Source organism: Cheilinus undulatus, linkage group 8 (assembly GCF_018320785.1).
Source record: "Cheilinus undulatus linkage group 8, ASM1832078v1, whole genome shotgun sequence".
Lineage (NCBI taxonomy): Eukaryota > Metazoa > Chordata > Actinopteri > Labriformes > Labridae > Cheilinus > Cheilinus undulatus.
The window spans coordinates 31,443,491-31,458,190 of NC_054872.1; the positions used below are offsets into that span (position 1 = coordinate 31,443,491).

Consider the following 14,700-nt stretch of genomic DNA (forward strand, 5'->3'; position numbering starts at 1 on the left):
TAGGCCTGATAAGGAATTGTAATATGCCAAGAAGTTTCCTAAAAGGATTTGTTTTGAAAGCATTTTTCATTTTGAAAGTTGCGTCAATTCCTCTAATGGGAGTCACTACAAATATGTATTCATTTCCTAACAGAGGCTTGTAGCCTTCCCAGAAATTGTCTGGAATATTTACACTTATTTCTATAATGAATGCACCCTTTAGTAACCCTTTATTAACCCTTTATTAATATGGACAAATGCTCACAAATGAGACTGAATGTTCTCTGTTAGGGTCTGCCGTTTTTTAAGGTTACTATAAAGTAAAGCAGTCTGTGTTATTTGTATATGCTGCACTGGGGATGTCTGGCTGTAAAGCAGAGTAAATGCTTCCCACAGCTTCAGGTAAAGTCCATATATTTCCCCCCTCCCTGTTTGTTTACTCTTGTTTGTTTATTGCATGTGAGGACAATAGCCATGTCACCCCCTTTAACTGCTATCTCAACAGAAATGGGTGAAAGGTCCCTTGGAGTGGAATTTTTCTCAACTCTCTCCTTCTCAACGCAAACCAGATGTTCCGGAGCTGTGCCCTCTCTCCCCCTCTTACTGTATACAAACCCCCCCCCCCCCCCCACCACCTCCCCACCCCTCTTCCTCCCACCCTTTGTTTCCCCCCTTCTTTAAAAGTGCTGTGTGGGCGCTTGCCTCTCTCATATCGTCTGAGGCCTGGGTTGGAAGGATGGACTGTGCACTGCTGCTGCTGCTGACCCTGTGGGCTCTGGTTGGATCGGTGTCTCTGCAGACTCCACGTAAGACTCCGTTCATCACTCACCAGGGCCAATCCTGCATACATGATGAATACAGCTAGATTAGCACTTTATTATGGGGAAGATGGGAAAAATGGCTTTTATTTGGCTGGATTTTAACCCTGCAGGGGATCAATATACTGTAGTTATGTTTGAGTGCTTGAAACTTTATAATTTATAAGTGTTACATTTATATTTGGGATTTTCAGCCCTTAAATGCAAGGGTGTGATGAGATCATGCAATGTATGCATGTATTTCAGGGATTTAAACTATAAGAAACAATTGTTATTGCCATTATCATGGATAAGGGAGCAAAGTCAGAATTTGAAAGATCTTATTTTCTTTAATTGTCATTATTGAAGGTGTTGCAAGCTTTTCTGAATTTGCAGTATTGATGCATGACTGCCTTGTTTTGTTTTATTTATCTTTTACGATTTGATGCAAATTCTTGCATATTAGTTGTGTTAATCTTATATTTTGCAACAGTTATTTAGATTTTCAGCATCCTTGCTGCTGCATATTTGTTCTGTACACCATGTCTCCCTGCTCATGCGTGCATCAGTCCTGCAACATGTGTGTGTTTTTGGTCACATGTGCTGAGGGCAGAGTGGATACAGTAGCACACATGTTTTCAGTCTGAGAGATGAAAAATGGGGGAACCCTGTCTGACTCCCCCTCTTCTTCCTCTTCCCTCCCCTCAAATGTTCTGGACATTGAGGGTGTGTCTCAGAAATAACATGTGAATTCCTATGGACTGATTGTGCATTTTAACAAATTACTCCACTGATGCAGCAACATATTCACAAAATTGTCAACAATTCTCTTTTCTGCAACAATAAGATTTATGGGTTAATAGTAACAAATGCTACAATCAATGTGTTACTCATCCGGCAACCTGGGTGGCAAATGTTTACCCGGCCACCCACACTGAATTTGCTGTCCTCCGAAAAGAACACAGAAGCACAATGACAAACAACAAATCTCTCTTACAACCCTGAGAGTTTGCTGTTTTTATGACCAGTTGTGAATGGAGTGAAAGCAAACAAAAGGACAATCACAGTGACGGTGTGATTTTCTCTGTCTTAGGTGTCACCACAGGGTCATGTGCACCAAGAAACCTGGTGGATGAGAAGAGGAAGTCGTGCCCTCGGCCCTGCAAGAGCGACAGGGACTGTGGTAACAAGCGTCAGTGCCTGTGTGACGGCCAGTGTGGGCTCAGCTGTGTGGTTCCAGGTAAACTATTTGTGTACTTTTGTGTCTTCACTATGAACAACATTGTGGACTCAGTCTTTAAAAGGTGTTTGTGGGATGTGGCAATGTAGCAGCTGTGCCAACATGCAACTTTGTGTGTTTTCCCTCTGTAAATGAAGATAAAAACCTTGTTCATATGCAAAATCTGGGCTGAAAATCCTCCCTGTGAGAATGCAGAGCACAGGCCTTTTTATTATGCATTGTTAAACGGGGCACTGCTTGGATCCAGCCTGGTTATACAACCTAATTAGTGCCATCTATAGTGTTTGCATGAACATTTTCATTCATTTTGAATAAAGAACAATAAAACACATTCTCAGAATTGTTCCATTTATTTATTTATTTATTTATTTTATCCCCTTAGGCCGGACTTGTCCCTGGCCTCTGCCCCCCAGTGACAACTCAGAAGCTCGCCTCCTTCATCCCACCAGCTCCTTCGATGCCCTCCTTGAAGTGCGATGCAAGCTGGGATTCACACTGCCCAACGGCCTGGATGTCACTATCAGGCGTTGTCAAGGTGACCGGCAGTGGAGCGGGGATGTACCCATCTGCACAGGTGTGTTTAAGTTCAGTAGAAAAATGGCCCATTATGTCATATCAGGGGACAAACATTTTTAATGAATTCTTGTTTTATTTAGTAAAAACATCACTTACACAACAAGTGTACAGTTTGCTTTTAGGTAATAAATTAGTCCAAGAAGTTAGATTTATCTGTTTGTTTTTTTTTTTTTTTTTTTGCTGAAACGGAGAGGAAGTCAATGTGAAAAGGAGATTTTCAGGAAAGAAGCCCCTCTGTGATTGTGTCCTGTGAGACATTGCACAGCTGGGGTTTCTCCTCATCACCATGGCAACCAGAGCTTCAGTCTTCATAGGGGTTGGAAGATTTTACTTATGAACTGATGATTATTTTAAAGAGAAGAGGAAGCACATGCAGTTTTGCATGAAAACGTATTAATATGCATGCATTTACTAGTTCGACTGTATTTCCTGTTCCTCTAAACGTGATTAATGTTAGATTGATGATTCTAACATTTATGGTTCATGAAACAGTCTCACTGTAGATTCACTATACTGAATATACTGTACAACACTTCAAAAAGCAATAGAATCCAGTACAGCCCTGTGAATTAAGATAAACGACTTTCTGAAAAACAACACAAAGTGAATGTAGATGTTCATCAAAAACTTAAAGAATTCCTGTGAACTATGTTATTATTATTTTATTTGCTAGAAAGGTTCATAAGTAAAACATAACTACATAACAGGATAAAGCAGAGATGACAACCAATGAACAAATCTAAATGACATTGGACAAACCAACAGAACAACGACAACATAATAAACAATATAATACATGAATAGAAAAAGCTGAAGTCAGGAGTGTCCTAACTATTGCCTGAGCCAACTGCAGTCCATGGTTCAATCTTTATCATCCTGTATCAAACTCTTAAAATAGAGTGAAACATGAAACAAGAAAAAAGCCCCCTCAATGAAACACGCTAACACAGCTAACATTGCTGAGGCTAAACCTAATGAAGCTGTTAGCTATGTATGCTACATAGATAATGTAGAAGCTGAAGTTAACAAAGCTGCATAAGCTTTTGCTACATTTCATAAAGCTGATGTAACAATGTAGCTAATATTAACCACATTAGCTTCATAGCTATGTTAGCTATATAAGTTACATAGTTATGTGACCCACATAGCTACATGAGCTTTAACTATATTTGCCAAAGCTCATATTGCTAAAGCTAAGATAACTTAGCAGTATTTGCTTACTAGGAAATGCGAACTATTTAGCTAGCATAGCTACATTAGCTTTAGCCAGAGATAACAAGGCTAAAACAAGCCACAGTAGGCGCAACTACTTCCAAAGCAAGTCTATACATAATTGTTTATTCCATAAACAAACATTTTGACTAGAACAATTCATTGACATGCTTTTTCATAACTGAACTGAGTCAAATGGTTGAACAACCATACTAATATCTTGATACCTCGTGCCCTGATGAATACAATTAAAAGCTGACAGCAACAAGTGCTCATTTACAGAGCACAAAATGCTTGTCATCTTCAAGCAGCAACACTCAAAGACTTTGCCACGTCTCTGCTGCACTGTGGATCGTTCTCATTTGCACTAGTGGTGGATCCAGTGGTAGCTAGGGTCAACCTCCTGAAATTTGATTGGCTAGCCCAAATCCTCAGCAATGATTGGCTATTTTTCATATCAGTTATCAGCTAAAGAAAAGCTGTGATGTAGGAGTTTTTCTTTAAGCATATGAAATTACGAAGGATATGGGATTGGGTTTACTGACTTACAATACACTTAAAGTAAGATAAAGAACTTTTTGCAGACACGTTGCTGCAATAGACTTCTGTTGACATAGGGCTACCATGCATTTTAGTTGATAATTACAAACAGGGCTGTGGAGCCATAAAAGTAACAGAAAGCTACACAATAGCATTAGGTTACTAAACCTCTGTCAAATGAGCTGAGTTGCCTCCAGGGGGCTCATGTGAAGAGCGGACTGAAAGAGGTGTTTCTCCGTACGCAGTGATTTAAAAGTGTACAAAGCCTTGATGCCTAGCTGTCCTGGTGAATACATGTTTTGTGTTTTATTGAAATGGCCAAATATTTTCATCAGGCTACTCAAAAGGTCATTTGCGAGTTCTCTCTTTGTTTTCAACATGTCATTTGGTTAAAATAGCATTAGTCACATGTCCCTATTGCCATCCAGGTAGAGGCCGGAACAAACTGTACAAGTTATCCTTTTATTATTCTGTATGCGGCCCTGTGAAAATGGTTGGACCCCCTTGCTAAAGTGAATAAGTAATCAACTATTTGTTGAAGTTATTTGATGTGGGCTATTGTAGGCCCAAACAAAGCTGAACAAGAAACTACATTTAGCCTTATAGAAATGGCAAAAACTTTCCAGTCATGGACCAAGATTGTCATGCACGTGGGCTATACATGGCACAAAAATAAGATTTCTAAATAAGAGTGTCACATAAGACTAAATTTGTCCCCCTGCTGGGCATCTTATGACTTCTACTGCTTTGCTGTGAGTCTGCACAGCCATCAATACTCCTCTGCATTTTCACATTTCTCATCATAATATAGCAACTGGAAATATGCGTTCTCTTATCGCATGCAAAACATGACAGCTCAGACGAAAAAGACGACCCAAAGTCATCTTTGAAGGTCGATTCCTGCTGCGTGAATCACACACCTGCAGCTACAGTAAACATGCTTTCTTAGGAATCCTCAAACCCTGCTGGGTCCTGGTGTCAGCCTGGGAGGATTTTTATCTTTTGTAAGATGTGAAATAAGGATACGCTTCTCAGCTCTCTGCCAGAGTATCCTCCTGCTGAGAGACGGGCAGAAGGTAGGTGGGTTTTAAACGTGTGAGAGCATTCGTATTGTGTGTCCCTTTTGCATGTGTGTTAGAGTGTGAGTCGAGCTGCTTCATGCCTGTTGAGAGGCAGTGGGCGGCAGATCGCTGTCAAAGTGGCACACAGTGAGAGAGAGAGAGAGAGAGAGAGAGAGAGAGAGAGAGAGAGAGAGAGAGAGAGAAAGAGAGAGAGTTTATCAGAAGGGTAGATATTTCTCTGTATACATTAGATGTGTAGGGGGCGGATTGCACATGTGTTGCAGAGTTTCTATGTGTGTCTATGAGTGTGTGTGTGAGTGAGTGGGCGACAGATCACAGTCAGAAGAGTCAGAGAGCTCTCTCTTTTTCATGCCGCTGCAGGCCTTTCTGTTCCCTGCTCTCCTCTCTTCTGCTCTCTCCTCTCATCCTCTCTTCCTCTCATCTTTTCCTCCTCTCATCCTCTTCCATCTGAGGCCTGATAAGGTCTCTGTTTCTACAATGGGAAGAGAACAAGCATGCAACTCTGCTTTTTTAGTTTATTTAGATTTAAATGTTTGTGGAAGAAGTAAAACCACCACCTTTGCACATTTAATCTTAATAGGATTGAAGTGAATTTAATGCTGTGGTTTATGCAAAATTTTAAAAAGGCTGTAACTTTTTAAGCATTAATTTGCTGTACCTGCTTCAGAGCAGTTTGCTGCTGCAGCCTGTGTGGGTGGCAGCAGTATGAGGCAGAAGAAGGGCGATATGTGAAAACAGAAACTGGGCTCCGGGCTCTCATCTGCAGCCAAACAGACTCATAACTCTTCCTCTCCCATAGGTGCCTTTACACTCTTATATTAACGTTCCTCGCTCTCAGATACCTAAGACAGCCCTCAGGCGAGAGCTGTCTCAGCCTTTCAAAGCGGCGTACAGCTCCAAAACCTCCTGTTTGATGGAGCTCGGGTCGCTGCAGCCTCTCTCAAAGCACCACTCTTGATATTTATATTTCCATGAGCGTGAGGTACTCAAACGTCCAGGAACGAGCGCTGCCGGGTGTTATACAATCACAGATATAGCTGTGAGCTCAGAGAGGTGTTTCACCTGCTTGTCGAACTTTGATTTCTTACCTAAGAAGGGCTATTTCAACTTAAATAGAACAAGACATAAGGTGAAACGCCTCTCTGGGTCAAAAACTAAACACAAACCTTGAAAACCTCAGTAAACAGAAGTTAAATGAGGTAGAATGATGGACGTTTCTTCCCCTGTCCTTTATCCTTACTGCCCTTACTCTACTTCCTGTATTTGTTCCTTTTTCTAATGGCGTCATCAGTAAAAATTACATCCAAATCCACAAATTTCAAACTTATAAAACTGAACTTTTTTCTGTTTGTGTGGGTTATGGGAACATATTTTGGGTTGTGTTTATGTCTTTGCAGTTTTTCTGCATCTCTCTAAGGAGGTCCACACACCACACAAATCACAGGCAGAACAGAAAAGCGGTGGATAAAGAGTTCAAGTATTTTCCTTTGTAAAAGTGGAAATACTATTATAAGAGCATTTCCCACAGAATGACACTGTGCTAGGGCAAAAGAGCATCCTGTATTTTCTGTATGTTTAAGTTTTTTGAGTATCTGCTATTTTGATAGTATTCATCAACAGGACACAGACAAAGACACTCAAATAACACAATACCAGTAGCAAGAAGCTGCAGAAAAATGTTGAAAGAATAGCATATGAAGGTTAATTTTAAACATGAGACATCACATCTAAATTGGGGCATTTATAATAAGGACATATAGATACATCTAAAACTCATTAAATCTCAACTAGAGTTCACCAAAAGGCATTAGGGGGAGACTCCACAGTCAAGTGGAAGCAAACTCTTTGGTCTGAAGAGACCATAATGGTGATTTTTGGCCATCAGACAAAACACTTTCTTTGTCAGATACCAAATACTGCACATTACCACAAACACACCATCCCCACTGTGAAGCATGATGGTGGCAGCATTATGCTGTAGAGATGCTTCTCAGCAGCCAGCCCTGAAAGGCTTGTAAAGGTAGAGATTAAAATTAATTTGGCAAAATATAGGAAAATCCTGATTAGACAATCTTATTCAGTCTGTAAGAGAACTACATTTGTGTGAAAGCTACACAGAAATGGGTTAAAAGTGAATGTTGGAGTGGCCGAGTCAAAGCCTAGATCTTAATCCCATAGAGAATTTGTGGCTGGACTTGAAAAGGGGCATTCACACCCAATCCTCATGCAACCTAACAGAGCTTGAGCAGTTTTGCAAACCGTGATTGATCTTTAAAACAAATAAAAAGGTACTACATTAAGGGGGTGAATACTTTTTACAGGCACTGAACCAGTGGACGTCTCCCTTGTGCATGCAGAGAGTGATAGAAATTTTTACAAAAAGATTAAATGGTTGGCAAATATACTTGGTGGCTGTAAATGCCTGGGTTGAACGCCCAAGTATTTTGAAAAACTGCAAATACATGATTGGGTTCTTCAGTAGAAGAGTAAATCTGTACATGGAGTTATAAAAGTACACAAGGAACCAGTTTTAAATGCTTGCTTTCTGCAGAAAGCAGAATTATGTTTTTTTATGCTGTAAACAGAAGAGAAGTCTGCTGTGCATTAATGTAGTGCATGAAGTCTAACCAAACCTGCTTGCTTTTGCCTGCTGGTTCTGGTTGGAGAGTATGTAGGGAGAGGGTTGGAGTACTGCTCATGAGAATGACAGCAAAGGGGATGAAACAGTTCTTGCAGTGTGAGGTTTTGGTCCTGATCGACCGTAGCCTCCTGCCAGAGGGGAGGGCCTCAAAAAGTCCATGTCCAGGGTGAGAGGGGTCTGCAGTAACTCTACCTGCATGCCTGGAAAGATGGTATGTTGCAGCCAGTCACCCTCTCTGCAGACTTGATGATATGCTGCATCCTGCTCCTTCAATACAGTAGTGTTAGTCTCATCCTGCTTTCTTATGGCATTCAAATGGTTCTCTTATTTTGGAGGCTGATTTTTCAGCATGTCTCCCTTAGACCTACCCCTGTGGTAGTGTTTTTTGGGCATTGCAAATAGAAACAAAGAAATGATCAGTGCTGTTTCTTATGGTCTCGTCAGGGTTTGTGGGCAATAAAGAGGCATCAGCATTAATTTCAGTCTGCTTCATAACCAGCTAAAATCTCCTCAGAGGAGCTTTAGCTGTCAGTTGCTCCTTGTTAGACTACCATATAGAAAATGATGTAGCATTTTAGACATTTTATAGTCCCTGTGAGGAGTTGTTAACTGGTTATGAAACAAACTGAAATGAATACTGATGCCTCTTTATGAAGAACAAAAGCAAACAAAATGATCACTAACAACCCTGACTCTTTCAGTTGGAGTTTTAAATGCTTGCAACTGCTGTCACTGGGTAGGTGTCAGACAAAGTGATTCACTGTGTGCTGAATAGACAGCCGTTTCCCCACTTGTGTTCACAGCAAATACTAACAAAGAGTGATATGATTAACTTGTAAAAGAAGGCAGGATGAGATTTTTTGTCAGGAAACATCACTTACACATGTACGCGACAAGATCAACAAAGAGATGCCACTTTTCTACTGGGGTTGCCAAAATCAAGACAAACCTAAAGTTCCTAACAGGAAAATTTCCTTTAGTTGCCTTTTGCTATCGTTGTAACTCTAAAGAGTGTTATGAAATGTTTAAATGCTGCTCAAAAATCCTTGACAAGTCTAGCATGTTTTTTGCCATTATATTATTGGTGCATAGGTGTTTATGAATTACTTAAGTGCAGCTCATTGAAATCAGTGCTTCATACGTGTAGATATTTAACATTTAATTTTCATCTGCTGAGAAACTGGTGCCACTGTGGGTTGGACAGGGATGAAATTGCATTTGAAATATGGCCTTTAATTCAGTTGTTGTATTTGTCACTTAGGAATGTTAAATTATTGCAAAAGCTACTGTTTTTTTTCAAGTTTGGATCCAAAAATAAACCGTTGAACCTTCTGTGTCTTCTTTGGCCTGTAGACATACTCCCACCTACTGCTTCCCAAACCTGCTCGCTGCCAGAGGAAGTCACCAACACCTTCAGCATCCTGGGAAACGCCACAGTCGGAACATCCATCCACTACAGCTGCCTGTCTGGGTGAGAGAGAGAGGGGGAGAAAACGGGAGGTTAAGAGGTTGTGAGTGCGTAGGCAGAAGCTGTGAGAAACCTGTAATGATGATGAGGTAGAAATGGAGGAAGTGAGAATACAGGGATGGAGTGTGAAGAAGAAGAGGGAGAGGAGGGGAGTTTGATTTCAGGAGAGGTGTTTGGGAAAAGACGGATGATGGGTGATGAATGGCAGGGAATTCATTTTGATCTCCCAGCTGACGATGCCTCCATTGAGCTAACTAGGTCATTACAGTCTAATGTTGTATTGACTTCCCTCTACATACTGACTCATCCACAGGAAAAGATGAGCCTGAGTGGATGTGTCAGTCTGCCAGAACTGTGCTCACAAAAAGTAGTCCTTTTGAGAGGGACACAGAGTGGGAAAAGGAACCATGAACACCTTTTTTTCATCACTTATATTCAGATGAGGCTAATTTGGAGTCAGTAATGTAAATGTCACACCACCACCTGCCTCAATCATTCTTCATTATTCTCTACAGGGCTGATATAGTGGGGAGCAGTGAAAATTTCTGCCAGGATAACAAAACCTGGCAGTATCCTCACCCCATCTGTAAGGGTAAGTGCGCACCGACCATAAGTGTGAGTGTGCCTGTTTCGTCTGCTCCATGCAGTCAGTCTTTCAAGGTTAGTAGGAGAAAATGAATGGCTTTTGATGTGTAGTGAATGGACTGAAAGACTACATGTTTATTTTGCAGGCAAGTACGTTTATTTCTTGTGTGCATGTGCAGATATGCAAAAGAGAGCAAATCAAAGGAGAAGAAAAATGAGCACACAAAATCCCTCAAGTGGAGGCCTTTCAGTGGGACCTATGGCTGTGTTTCACAGTGCTTTTCTGCCATCTTGTGGCCAGATATGGTACTGCATGGCCTGTGTGACAACGTTCATACAATTGACCTATCTGATTATTAAGAAGAACCTTGGAATGGAAGAAGTGCAAAGTGGCTGGATGCTTTCATTTCTTTTACCAGAACTGTAATAATAAGATGTGTTAGAGTTAAAGAACCTTTAAAGATATATTTATGGGCTTTTCGTGCTTTTATCTCTGGATAGGATGACAGTGGATAGAGTCAGAAACAGGGATGAGAGACTGGAGGAGGGAAAGGGAACTCAGGTCGCCTACATACATGGAGCATGGCCTAGCCACTTGGCTATCTGCACCCCATGCAAAAACCCTTTAAAAATCTTAATTTGATGTAAATAAGAAACTTGTGCCATGCTTAAAAGATAGGCATTCAGAGAACAAACCTCTAAATCCAGTCATGCCTTTCATTTGGCCAACACATGTCAACTGTGCAAAACCAGATCTCCACCATGGCTGTAAAATGTCCCATGACACAACACCTCCAGAGAGCCAATCAGTGAACTCTAGCCTTACTGCCCACCATGCCAACATGGAGACATGCTGCCCAAACAGCACTGGCACCTTCAGTAGACCCAGACTCCATCCATGCAAGCTCCAGGCAGTGACAATGCTGATACTACCTATCCTGGCGCATGGCTCAAAATTTCCATCACAAAAACACTGCTATTCCTTGTGCCAGAGTTAAACATTAAAAAGATACACAAAGAGAAACCAGGTAAAGTCCATAGACAGAGAAAAGTCAGAAGTCAGAGCTCAGTAAGAGATCGAAGGGAGCAGAAACAGAATGAGATGACCTGGTCAGGGCTGGCACATAACCCTTTTGGGTTGACCTGAGGCTCTACACCCCCCACCCTTATATTTTCTTGAGGTAAGAGAGAAGAGAGATATATAGGTGTTGTTACAATCGACACAATGTTGCATTTAACACTTTTCTATTTAGTTTTACTCTCCAGAATCTCTCCTGCTTTAACAACATAAAACCCTAAGTTTTCAATGAAAAAGGGCCAGATTGGAATCATCAAAGGACTGGTATTCGGTCCAAGGGTCAGCAGGTGAATAGGTCTGTCATATTGAATGCATTTTGCATCACACTAACAGGACTGCAACCAACCCTGGCTTTTGTCCAAACTAACTAAAGATAAGATAATAGAAACAAACAACAGCATTGTTGCAGTTTTAGGCATTTGCTCTCCTCTTTGATTAGACAATCCCCAGATTGATTATCTTCCTCTCTCCCCCTGTCAGAGGTGTACTGTCAGCCTCCTAGAGAGGTGGAGCAGGGCTATGTGGTGGCCGTCCAGAAGACAGAGTATGAAGTGGGTTTTGACATCCACTACCTCTGTAAGAGAAACTTCCTGCTGGATGGACCTCAGAAGGTCACCTGTCTGTCCAATGGTAGTTGGAGTGCAGCACCCCCACACTGCAGAGGTGAGGAAGGTTCAAAGAACTACACCACATTTAAGAGGGGTCTGACTGCAGAACCACAGATCTCAAGTTTTTTTTTTTATTTCAATTTTATTGATAAACAAAGTCTGGCAGTAAAATTCATGAAATAACCAAATAAGCAACATTTCATTAATAAAACAGAAAAAAGAGCCAATGTCTATTCTGGGAATAAATTATAATTAGACCCATTTTAGAAGTAGTTATGCAAACGGTGGCTTGCTTCAGCTTCTTTAGCTTTAGCTTAAATTAACATAGCTTCGCTAGCTACGTAGTTATTGTCACCGCATAAGCCAATTTAGCTATGTTAGCTTAAAGCTCACAAGGTTAAAGTGAGCCAACATTTTCATAACTACTACAAAACGGGTCTAACTTTAGCAAACATAGCATAAGCTTGTTTAGCTAAGTTTGTTTTAGCTTAAGCTACATTAGTTATGTAACTATTACCTTTGTAGCTAATGTGGCTTCATTAGCTTTATATTTAGCTATGTAGATATGTAATGAACAACGTTTTGTAAGCTTTGGATTTAGGTACATTAGCTAAGTATCTATGTTATCTACATAGCTAGCATCACTTTGTTAGCCTTCCTTGGCTACACTAGCTGCATTACAGTGTTTTCATGGAGGATAATCTTTTTTTATTGTAAGCGGACTGTTTTCTTTATTAAGAGTTTTGTAATCAGGTTTTTCAGGTCTTTGTTTTGAGTTTTCCGTTTGGTAGCCTAACCTATACCTTTACCCTTACCCTTACTGGACGTTTAATCCAATTCTGTTGTGCAAGTTTTAGCGTGTATTTCCATTCTGACAAATGTGGCGTCTCACCAGAGTGGATTACAGTCTGGAATCTGCAGTCTGCAGGCAGACTGTCCTGAAATAAGTACAAATCATTAATCTAAATAATAATGATAAGGATAAGTGAGGCATGATTGTGAAAATTAGGGATAGTACTAAAACACAGTGTTCAACAGGTGATGTCCTCTGTCCCACCAAAAAATCTTTTAATTTGATTCAGCTGTCAGGTATACCAGATTCCAGCAGTATATCACTTGAACACAACAGATATACAGTGAGTGGCTACTGATATCTCTTCATGCCACATTTGCTTAAGGCTAAAGTTTCTCAAAAGGGCCGATACAAGAAGATACTGATGTAAAACTGATGCATCAGCATATCCCTAGTTAAGATAAAGACAAACCCACCATTCAAATACACTGTTTTGTATTAACATTTTGTCTTTACAAAGTCCTAGATACTTGCAAAGCTATATTCAGATAAAAGCATCAGCAGAAAAGGTACTGTTATTATACTTTCACACCTTGATGTTTGTTTCTGATGAGGATCTATTGCATGATAATAATTCTAAACAGTAACAGTCATTTAAAAAACAAAGCATTAACCGTAGCTGAGTAAGTGGACATAGGGCCTGGTTATAAGGAATGTTTGAGGGAAATGATGGCTGGAATGAGGAACTGAAGACATGGCCTGACAGTCCACAATGGACCAGAACCAGAACCAGCTTACAGTAACAGATTTGAAACCAACCTTAAAAATCATAGTATTTTGTGATCATTTAGGCTGGGCCACTTGCAAGACAGTTTTTAGACATGATAGTTTTACAGACTGTGCCAGATTCAACACTGGGTAAAATACACAGTTTTGCATTAATGCAGCTAGAAGCTTACAATGTTATATTCAAATAAAAGCATCAGCAGGATGTAAAAGATACTATTATTACACTTTCACACCTTGTTGCTTGTTTCTGCAGCTCGCTGTCCGATCCCAGCTGAGCGGAGCCGTGTTGTGATTGGTGGAGAGAAGCGTTGGCCGTTTGATGTTACAGACGCTGTGGTTCCTCATGGGGAAAGTGTGACGTTCTTCTGCAAACATCCTCACAAGCAGTGCAGCCTCACTGCAACCCAGACCTGCTACGATGGAGAGCTGCATCCACCGGCCTGCTACCTTGGTAAAACTGGACAGACCCTCCTATTCTTATCTCTGCTGTGATTATTTTAGAGGTGCATGGGGTGGGGTTGATTCATTACTGACAGGTTGACTTTTGTCTTTCAGAGCCCACATGGCTGCAGTACAAACTCTTTCCCCACCGGCTGGTTTCAGAGATTGATGCGTGTGAGCCTGGTGATGTGGAGTGATGACCTGCACATCTGACCTCAACCTAGCCAACACTCATGACACTGTGTCAAAATAAGAGCACCCCCACTTGACTCATACCCATCATTTTTGGCAGTCCTTCACTCTACAGCTTCCCTTCTATCTATACTATGATTATGGTCTGTTAAACACTGAAATATTATTCACAGCTCTTGTGGATCAGAAGGCTAAGCTGTATATACTGTACTGTGGGTTTTTATGATCTCTGTCTATCCTTCCTGCATGCTATCACTCTGCAGGCGTAATTATAATCTTCACAAGTATTACTTAGATCTCCCAAAGCTTGAGCCAATGCAATCCATAGCCCTCCATTATGATGTATATATAATGCATTACTACAACAGTTATGCCTGTGATGACACTTAGGCCTACATGTAGCCTTACTCATAACGACTCTGTGATATTTCACTGTGTGATCTCTCTTTCCTCCGTTAAACGTGACGCATCAAGTCTCAGGCTTGCAAGTGTTAATGATTTGAAATAAACTTGTGTCAAAACGGTTTCTGGCTTCCTTTTTTGAGACAAACGCAGTGCTAGAGTGTGAGTCCAAGGCTATATTCGCTGTCATTCCCATTGTGGCTTTGCTTCCCTTCTCTTTGACTGCCAGGCGCACTGAGAGCCTGTCTTCGCAGGCTGCAGGTTCAACCGTACTCAT

The 14,700-nt window shown here is 40.9% G+C and overlaps 1 protein-coding gene across 1 annotated transcript; it reads left to right on the forward strand.

The window, feature by feature from the left end:
- Nucleotides 1-705: 705 nt before the first annotated feature.
- ntd5 (ntl-dependent gene 5) lies at nt 706-14,546 on the forward strand. The gene is made up of 8 exons (XM_041793769.1): nt 706-785; nt 1,870-2,016; nt 2,399-2,590; nt 9,421-9,538; nt 10,051-10,127; nt 11,679-11,861; nt 13,642-13,839; nt 13,944-14,546. Exons 1-8 carry the CDS (start codon nt 716-718, stop codon nt 14,024-14,026), a joined length of 1,068 nt encoding a protein of 355 aa, XP_041649703.1. The 5' UTR covers nt 706-715; the 3' UTR covers nt 14,027-14,546.
- Nucleotides 14,547-14,700: the final 154 nt, after the last annotated feature.